The 10,226-nt window shown below is 40.1% G+C and overlaps 2 protein-coding genes and 1 long non-coding RNA gene across 3 annotated transcripts; all 3 read right to left on the reverse strand.

Moving 5' to 3' along the window:
• Positions 1-344: 344 nt before the first annotated feature.
• On the reverse strand, positions 345-3,222 carry LOC110769977 (uncharacterized). The gene is made up of 3 exons (XR_002528662.2): positions 2,699-3,222; positions 1,456-2,411; positions 345-617 (listed from the first exon to the last, which is right to left on the reverse strand). It is a non-coding gene; the product is annotated as an uncharacterized LOC110769977 (long non-coding RNA).
• A 536-nt stretch (positions 3,223-3,758) lies between these two features.
• Positions 3,759-5,131, reverse strand: LOC148293596 (small RNA degrading nuclease 3-like). Its single transcript, XM_088254532.1, has 4 exons — positions 4,928-5,131; positions 4,744-4,838; positions 4,420-4,597; positions 3,759-4,178 (listed from the first exon to the last, which is right to left on the reverse strand). Exons 1-4 carry the CDS (start codon positions 5,129-5,131, stop codon positions 3,759-3,761), a joined length of 897 nt encoding a protein of 298 aa, XP_088110658.1.
• Positions 5,132-6,962: 1,831 nt separating this feature from the next.
• On the reverse strand, positions 6,963-9,022 carry SKIP2 (SKP1/ASK1-interacting protein 2). The gene has a single exon (XM_021974055.2). It carries the CDS (start codon positions 8,839-8,841, stop codon positions 7,228-7,230), a length of 1,614 nt encoding a protein of 537 aa, XP_021829747.2. The 5' UTR covers positions 8,842-9,022; the 3' UTR covers positions 6,963-7,227.
• Positions 9,023-10,226: the final 1,204 nt, after the last annotated feature.

The following is a 10,226-nucleotide window of genomic DNA, read 5'->3' on the forward strand; positions in this document are numbered from 1 at the left end:
GCGTAACGATGGAGGAGATCATCACATAGATAGTTCAAGATCGTGCGAAGGCATTAAAAAAGTGTGTCTCACGTACGCCGCATCATTACTTAACATCAAGCTTAAGGGCATAGCCACATTGTAAAAACTTTACAAAAATAAGGTCTTTATTGTCAAAATTGAAAATTCTTGAACAAACACTTGCCTTAAGGTTAAGGGGACAACTGCACGGTGCCAAACTGAAAATAACCCTCGAGGCTACTACCATATTATTAAGAGGATTAGCATATATATTTAAATTGCTTCTTAGTTGACAAATTAAGTTGTCTTAATTATGACAAGGGGTGACATTAGCTGCACATACATTGATGAAACATAATCCTCTGTCCAATAGACAAGGCAAAACTAACAAGGTTCGTTGGTCTATATATATTTACAAATCTCAACCTTGAGGCTAGATTGTAATACATCATTTACATGTCAGAAAGTGCAAGAAACTTATAGCTCTGCAGACTCGTGGGTTTACGTATAAGAGTGTGGAGATGAACCTAACTGACTCTCTCTCATCCACTTTGAACTGAATTGCGAAGGTCATGAAGGGCAAGCATTGGAAATGGCTCCTCAATTAGAACACCCACCTACAGACATCAATTACCATATTAGAGCATGCATTATCTACCAATAAGGGGGATATATGAATATGAGTGGTATATATTAATATTCCGTTTCAGTTGGACAAAGCAGTCAGAAGTTTGGGGGTTGTATAAGAGATCAAGGAGAGGTAACTCATATGGCAGAATAGCAGCTAAGTGTCTCTGAAATCTTCTGTGACCGGCTTTCGGGAATCCAGTTCATTTCGGAGAATGATGGAGTACACAGGACTAAATGTTACTTTCAGAATTCTTACAATATGCTAAAAACAATTTTTGACATATCCTATATATTGTTTAGAGTAGTAAACGTAGACGTTCTAGAATGAAACATACATGAATTCAAGTTTTCTCATATTAGTCAGTCACTCTGTATCTTTCATTCTTAATGCCACCAAACAATTAATTTAAGCAATATAAAGGACAGACACTAACATTGGATTGATATATACCAAAGCTTTAACCTACTACACCCAAATGGTTATTGATGTACACACACAGTGCTTCAATTGCTTATCCAATCTTTGATACAATATTTGTGTAATGGCATCTATGAGCAGAGACACTAATAGGCTAATTAATTTGTCACAAAATCATCATATGCATGAAACCAAACACAGACATACATACATTGGATTGATATATACCAAAGCTTTAACCTACTACACCCAAATGGTTATTGATGTAAACACACAGTGCTTCAATTGCCTATCCAATCTTTTATACATTATTTGTATAATGGCATCTGTGAGCAAAGACACTAATAGGCTAATTAATTTGATGTGTCACAGAATCATCAAATGCATGAAACCAAATACAGACATACATGCTTGTTGATGTCCTCGTTGAGAACCAAAAGCTGCCAAACTTGTTCAAATGAGCAAGCGCTGCTGCTCTCAGCGCTGGTTTTGCGCTTCTTGGCAGCAGAATCAGAAACCTCCACCACAGGCCTCTTGCCTCTGTCATTGCCGAACATCCCGGTTAGGAGCCTCCACAAAAAGTTGTTGTACGGTGGCTCCTTCTTATGTCTCAGATCTGGAGGCGCTTTGTAATAGTCATCTAAGAAGAGGTTTATGACATCACTCTTCTCACGGAGGTCCGATCCACCGAGGGAACGGAGGTATTGGAGCACCTCAAAAGTGGTTTTAGGCTTCTCGTTTTCTTTGTGGACATATAAAACATACTTGAACGTGAAATAACATAGCGAGCCGTCTAGGTTTTTATGATACGCTCTCGTGACTATGTCATCGGCCTGTGGTTTTGAAATACCTTCAATTCCTCGCAAAACCTATTACATCAATTCAATGACTCAACAATGCAAACTGGACAAGAGAGTAGTTTGCATTGGATACAATGACATTACGATTTTGCTGTTGTGTGAGGTTGAGGTCTTTGCAAAGTCCATCAATTGTCTCGTTCAGGAGAGTTGGAAAGTGCTTTGTACTAAAGATTTCAGTGATGATTTGGTCTATTATCTTATCTGCCATGGCCATGTCGCTGCTGGTAAGGGTTAGTGTTTTGGACATAGAAGAGGGAGTGGCTTTGTGTAATAAACCAAATCCTCACCAAAATCTTTAGTACAAACCACTTTCCAACTCTCTTGAACGAGACAATTGATGTACTTTGCAAAGACCTCAACCTCACACAACAGCAAAATCGTAATGCAATTGTATCCAATGCAAACTACTCACTTGTCCAGTTTGCATTGTTGAGTCATTGAATTGATGCAAAATCAAAAAACAGCTTCATGTTGCAAAATACAACAGCAAAGTCTCCATCAACCTGCATCAATGCAACAAATCAGGTGTTACTTCAACAGCAGTAGGCTATTATTATATACTCAATACTGAGAGATCAATCCACCTCTCAGATATTAAAGCCACAAAAACCCTAAACCCTAAACCACAAAATCAAAACCAATTTCAACGAATGCAAATGTACAAATGTCTAAATCTATAATACGAGACTACCAAAAAGCAATCTTTAAAAGGCAATTTAACAAACACAATGAGGGCAATTGCCATTTAAAGACAAAGGTGAGAACTACATAATGAAATGGGGGAATTTACCAGAACTTGAATTTGGGTAGGCGGCGGACGAAGGGTCGAAACTCATCGGATCCGCGGGTGGGAAGGGAGGGGCCGCCGGAGGAGAGGTCGTGGACCTCAGGGTCGACCTGAAGAGAGAGAGCCGATGAGGAGGTTGAGAATGTAGATCCCTAAGCCATACGACACGACGTAGAAGCCCTGGACCAGGTACACGCGGATGACGTAGACCAAGGCCACGCCAGGCACGCCAGCCACCGGTACAGCACGTGCGGCGTCGTACGGTCGAGCACGTGCTGGTAATGGCGCGAGAGGCAGTAGCTCCAATCCGAAACGGCGACGAACGGCGATCCCTTGAACGGATCGTCCGCGGCGGCTGCAGCGAGACCCATTCCCGCCGCTACAGCGTCCATTGCATAGTTTGTTGTTTCTTTGGTGGTCTCTTTTCTTTTCTCTATCTCTCTCTGCGGGCGCGCGTCTTTTTCTGTTTATTTGTTGTCGTTTGATTTGATAAATGCAGAGAGCTGGAGAATGGTTTTGTTTGGGCTTATTTTTTTAGGTGAGACCCAAGGGTATCCACCGCCGACAGCAGTGACCCAAGGGTATCCAGCCATTTACCTCTATTGGAATAGCTCCCGCGGCGAAAGGGATTTGTTTGGGCTTATTTCATTAAAGGGATTTGTTTGGGCTTATTTCATTTGGAGGAGGAGACCTCAGTTTACTGATCGCCCAGTTCGACCGGATCTATTTCCGGTTTACACAGGCACAATTGGATTTGGATGGGATCTGGGCCTGGGCCATGTAGGCCAATTGGACCTACTTGGATTTCTACCTTTATTTTTTTTTCCTGTTTTATGTCAATGATCATCAAATTTTTTAAGACGACTCATCTGGTTTGTTTTTTTGACACACCAATGTATAAAACATTCCATACACATGATTGCATTGATTTTGGAAGGATCATAGGAATCAGATGTTGTTTGATTCACTTCATTGTTTTCACCATAGGAATCAAATGTTAAGTTGGAATGATTGGTCATTTGTTATTACCTTCCAGTTTCTTTGGTCTGTCCCTAGTTGCCAATCAAATACAAATGAAGACAGAGATGAGCAAATTTGAACAGGGGAAAGAGAGAACTGCTCGAGACGTGTTCACAAGTTTTTCTTTTTCAAATTTCTTATTTTTAAGTTGCTGCTTCAATCCTTCATTCTCTTTTAAATGATCACAACACTGCTCTGACACCTTTTCTTGTTCTTGCTTCAATCTTTCTATCTCTTTAAGGTGGTCGCAGCACTGACTTAAGTCTGCCACCATCTCCTCTTCTATATTCTGATCTGTCTTCTGTTTCTTAGGCACACCTGAGTTCTCTTCAACTTCTAAAGCTCTCTTAGAAGAGACTTGGGCACACGAATCATCTTGTGCCATTTTACGAACGTATAAATCAGTGAATACACCCTTGCTGAGCTTAAATGAAATAAGCTTCTGTGGCCGCCCAGATGAGTCCTATAATAAGATAGATTAACAACATTATCTATTTATAACCAACTAGATCATAGTGCCTTGATAGAAGATGAAGTTTCCTTGTAATGACAATTAACCTCATCACTTAAAAGAACACAAATTAAAATCAACTGCTAGTATACCCAGAAAATATACTTGCATGAAAATAAAGGATGTACATAATAAGATATTATATACGTGATCAGCATTGTGAATGATATAAATATACATCTATGGTATGTACCTTTTCCTTGTTGCCTTGGACTTTTTCATATGCTTGATCTGCTTCTTGTGGATTCTTAAAGATAGCAAAGGCAGAATATTTATCTCCTTGAGCTTGAACAGATGGTTGCTGGAAATGATTAAGAAGCAGGGAAAAAAGAGGAAGGTTGGAGAGAAAGAAAAACATGATACCCAGATTATTTTATCAAAATGCAAGCAGCCCAACTCAGTATCCTTCACATGATGTGTAGAGGTCTTTTGCATGTAGAACAGTAACGTAATACCTCCAAATCACACTGAACCAACGTAATCTATAGAAAATTTAACAAATCAAGGGATATTGAACCTTGACTTCCCAGGAATGGCATTGTGCAATTCTTCACTAGGCACTGTGATTGGTATCCTGTGGAGAAGTAGCTTTGCCATATTAACTTCACGTACCTACAATTGAAAGAGTTATAGGACAATAATGGTGTACCTGGAATCACTTCCTTGGGGTTTAAAAGATAATGAAAAATTAAAAAACTCACATCATCCTGAACTGGGGGGATAATATCGCCAATTTCACGCTTTATCTTAGCAAGAACAAGTTTCATTGCAGCACAAGCATCATCTAGACAATTGTGTGGAGAACCTGGCTTCCGGACTTCATAACTCAATACAGACTGGAAAAAACAAAAAGATAAATGGAAAAATAAGTCAAGACTCATGCATCTCAAACAGCCCAAACTCATGGTTGCTTTGATTTCGTTCTTGTGATTGTGATCCAAATCCTTAAAAACTTATCCTAAAAATAGCTCCCAAGTGAAATTATGCAATGCCCAAAAAAACCGAGATCAATCACAAGTTATCTATGCCACCATCCTAAACGGCCAAATTTAGAAAACATTTGCTACATTGCAACAAGTAAGAAAGTAAAGATCAAAAGATTTCTGGTCATTCCAAATTTAAAATGGACGAAGAAAAACTTGAGAATCAATTGCAGGATCATGCCATGGACACGTGGCAACTGAAAATCTTATCCAAAAATTTTATCCGAAAATGTTATCTGAAGTTTTAGGTGAGAATTTTATAATAAATATTGACACGTAGCAACCGAAAAGCTTATCAAAATTAATGGTTTAAGTATAAGAAAAAATAGAAAATAAATTAAAGTTAATAATTATTGCCCTTGCCCTTTGGATTAGTTATAAAACAATAATTTTGGGCGTCATTTCATATATCATGATATTTTTATTTATCCGTAATCAGAATTAAAATAAGGAGTTGCATTCAAAATACACATTATTTATGTGTTTACTAAATATGGAAAATAAAAACACTAGTGAGGAGCCCATAGTATTATGAATTCAATTCCTAATTTTGAAGGAATTAGAATCTTGGGTGGAGAATCATATTGGAATCTTGGGTGGAGAATCATGGTAATCTCATTGTTGGAAAAACAACCCATAATAGTCAATGAGGTCTAGTATAGTGGAAAAAGGTCTTGACTTGCAGATCATAGGTCTCAAGTTCGAATCCTCACGGCATCATAATTGTGTGTGCGTGAGAAATCCCCTTATCCATTGTAGTTTAGACTAAAGTTCGTACTAAAAAAGACATCATCATAAGTTCACATCTTACCCATTATATCATCACATAATTTCTAAAGCTTCAAGGTTACAATTCTCTTTAACCAAGTCAGTCTCATCCCTCAATTATAGATCAGTAAACATGTGATCTATTCTTTAAATCCTAATAATTTGGGTTGGTAATAAACAGTTGGGATAGCTTGGTAATAATTATATAACAGCCCTATTTAGAGGAAACACAGAATCTGCTACAACAATAATTGGGAATATTGAAGAAAAAGGAGGGTCAAGTTGGTTCGGCTGCACAATCTGGCAAGATATACCCAATAGCTTTTTTCACGCTCGCAATAATACTGCTGGGAGGACAAGCATGCAAGCAAACCACCATGACCTTAAATGTTGGAAGAAATTCAGGAACAACGCTTCTGTAACGCTCACAAGCTGTCTCTCTTAACCACTTGTTCAAACCAAAACCAAAAACAAAAACAAAAGCTTAACTTTGCCTTTTTAAACTTTGTATAATTGCTTGCTTTGCCAAGTCACTGCTAGCAGAAAAAGTTTGATCTGTGACTCAAATAAAAACCAAACCATCAAGCCTCAACCCACTCAGGCACTTAGAACAGAATCAATACATCACACTCCAAAAGGCCTCTCAATACAAAAGTATCACCCATATCACATTAAATTGCACAAGGGCTATATGCAGCACGAATTCAAACTCAACCAACACAACCACACAGATCAGAAAACAAATACAAGCAGTTTCGGATTCTCTTTGATCGAGCAAAAACTGATTATAAAGCACTTCCTGCATCAAAACTCAACACCATTCCACGCTTACATATTCCATCGATCACAATAGTAGAAACAAGCCACACAAGTCTTACCAATCTAATAGTAGAAACAATCCACAAACTACCTTCAGCTCAGATAATAAAAAATGACCCAAAAAAAGGAGGGGCAAATGATATCAAGGGAAAAATGTAGGAAAAAGTAAACAAGTTCTCAAAGAAGCAAATTACCAAAACTGCAGAAAATGAAGTAGGTGTGTTTCCTGGACAATTGACCTAAATAAGTACAACTTGAATGCCAGCTTTTCTTAAGGCATTTCCTTGCGAACAAAAATCCAACACAGCATCATAAAAGGCCGAAAATGAATACAGAAGAAATTCAATTGATCAATAAACTGTAATGTAAAACAACATGACAAGGTGAGCTGAGGCCCCGAAGGCAACTTTGGCAGCCCACAGAAAGATTCCCTACGAGTTTCCACTGGAACTACTCTCACTAACTGGCCACCTTCTGAATGTGCATGGAACAAAGCTCCTACCTGAAAAAAACCCAAACTTTGTTCTAAACAATGCCAATGGACCATTGCTACTTGATGGAGCAATAGCAACCGCTACGTGACCCATCTGAAACTCCATCCCGCTTTCTACAGCTCCACTTGCACAGCCACTAGGATCGATTGATCCAATTTCACCAGCATCCCAATTCACAGTCAAGGATCCTCTCCGTTCTCGCAACCACTCCGCGGCCTCACCGCTCACTCCTCTGCACTTCTTGACCTTAATCTTGGCCAGACTAGGACAACCCCAAGCAAGCATTTCAAGACCAACATTGGAAATTGGACACCCCTTGATACAAAGCTTCTTCAGCGCCACGCATTTCTCAGCAATGCAAGCAAACTCTGCATCCCCGATTGAGCCACTACCGCAAAGCGCCAACCTTTCCAGCTTCTGGCAATTGGAAGCTATTGCCGTCAAGCTCAAAGAGGTGGGATTGACGCCAATCAGAACAAGCTCTTGTATGTTTGGGCAATCTTTGGCTATGGCAATCAAACCCTCATCCCCAATCCTATTCGTCCTCCATCCATCAATGTGAAGCTTCCTCAGTAGCTTACAGTGTTCGGCAACACAAATAAGACCAAAATTCGAACACTCAGGAGCCTTAACAATGTGCAAGACCTCCAAATTCGAGCATTTCGATATCCCCGAAAGCCCCAAATCGGTCACTTGCAACCTCTCTAGGTGAATTTCAATCAAACCCCGATTTCCATTTCCAAGCTTTTCCAAAACCCTATCCCAATCCCCCAAACAGCGAATTAGCTTCAAAGTCTTGAGATTTTTCGAACCGACTATAAGCGGTCCAAAGCACTGTCCATTAAGTATCTCCTTCAAGGTTATAGATTTCAGCGAGGACGACACCATCTCTGCGCCGATCGGCTCCGAGCCGTCCTGGACGCCACGGAGCCGCTTCACCGAGAGCTCCTCGAGCGCCGTGCAGTGCTCGACGACGGCGTTCATGGCTTTGGAACCGAACATGCACGAGCCGCAAGATAGCTTCTTCAAGCCTTTACAGTTCTGCGCGAACGAGGCCATCCCAAGGTCGGTGATTTCGCGGCAGCCACGAAGCTTGAGCCGCGTGAGGCTCTTGCAGCGGATCGAGATCAGGACCAAAGCGTCGTCGTCGAGGCTGATCGATTTACGATCGCAGCGAAGCGCGAGCTTTGTGACCGAGTCGAAGCGAACGAAGAGAGAAGGCAGGAAAGGGAGGAGCCCAGCTTGGGCTTTGAGAGAGAGACGGTGCCGGCTCTGGCCGTCCACTCGGAACCACCGGTGGCAGACGAGCGAACTCTGTTTCCGGTCGCCGGAGCCGAGGAAATGGAAAATACTGGCCAAACACTCGTCGGGAAGATCGGCGGTGTAGTCTCGTCCGTGAGCGACTTCCTCGTAAAAGTCGGGTTCTTCGTCGGGCTGAACCGGCGAGGAGGAAAGAATCGGCATCGGTTTGAAGCTGAACCGGCGGCTAGTTGAGATTTCTCTATGGCCATGCTCCGCTGGAGCCTCGGGAAAGGAAGAAGACTGTCCCATAGTTCTGCCGCGACTGAATTCGACGCGCCGCCAGAAGAGCGTGTCCGGGGAAGAGATGGAGAGAGAGAGTTTTGGTGGTTGGCCTTGGTTTTGGTGATTTCAAAGTTTGTGATTATCTATCTAGTTTCTGCTGCTTGTGTGGGCGTTGGCGCTATAAACTTATAAAAGGCGTGTAAGCCGTACGTGTGCGTGTGTGCGAATGGGTGTGTGTTTTTATGTGAGCACTAAACTATGAAACCCCGTCAAATGGGATGTTCCGTGACCTCCTCGCAATCTCCACGGGCCACGGCCGACCATCATTATTCATGCATTGCCGTCATAGACGCGCTTTATTTTCTTTTTTCTTTTTTCTTTTTTCTTTTTATTTTCTATCATTTTTTTTATTTTGTCGATTATATTTTGCACCTTTATTTATTTATTTTTAGGATGAACTATGATATTTTGCATTATTGTCTTTGGGGGCTATGTAAGAATTTTGTCCATATCTTTTAAAACTGTTACAATATTCACCATTTCGTCTGTCAAACTATGAACTTAACCGTCTTTTAGCACTTTGTGAATTCTTTTTTTACTTGTATGAATACTAGGTTAGTGTTATTTCCATCATTTGGCGTTTAGGTAACGAAAAATGGAATTCATTGAATTTTACATCAAGAAACAACGAATATACTCATGAGTAATGCCATTATAGTATAACGATTTGTAAATTAACTTGAAATTTATTTTTCTCGTAAATTTGTAAAAGACAATGAGCAAGCCCTACGAGACACCAAATCATATAGGTATAGAGTGATTGATTTTTCTTTCTTTCTTTTAAAGTCTTGAAATGCGCGACTTAGCCAAATTGTATGTGGAATAACGAATTAATGTGGTGGATTATTATGTGATTTAGTGATTGTGATTGTGTTTTGTTTGTTGACCCTACATCCTCGGTTCAACTCAACTGGTGTAGATGCCGTCTGAATTTGTATGCGTGTTTTGGTTTATGTGAGCTCCAAAACCTTTAAAAAAAACACAAGTCTACATAACATAACCCTTTGACTAGGACTCGGTCTATACCGTTTAGCCATGCTTTAATTTCAGGTTTTCTTTTCTACTTAAGTTATTAATTACTATAATAAAAATAAAATAAAATAAAAGTGCAAAAATAAAAGAAAGAAATCTCTGGTTGGTTGTCAAATGCATGAATGAGTGTTGATTTGGGTGCATGCACATTTTTCTTTTGCTTTGCTATAAAGAAACATATGAAACATGAATGCTAACCCTTTACTGGTGCTCAAAAGAAGTAATAAATATTTTGAAAGAAAAAAAAGAGAAAGAGAATCAAGTGCTATGTCCACTAGTTTTCCTTTTTCTCTCTTTAAAGGCCATGTAATGTAATGACT

The sequence above is a fragment of the Prunus avium genome, chromosome 6, assembly GCF_965620075.1.
Source record: "Prunus avium chromosome 6, drPruAviu1.hap1.1, whole genome shotgun sequence".
Lineage (NCBI taxonomy): Eukaryota > Viridiplantae > Streptophyta > Magnoliopsida > Rosales > Rosaceae > Prunus > Prunus avium.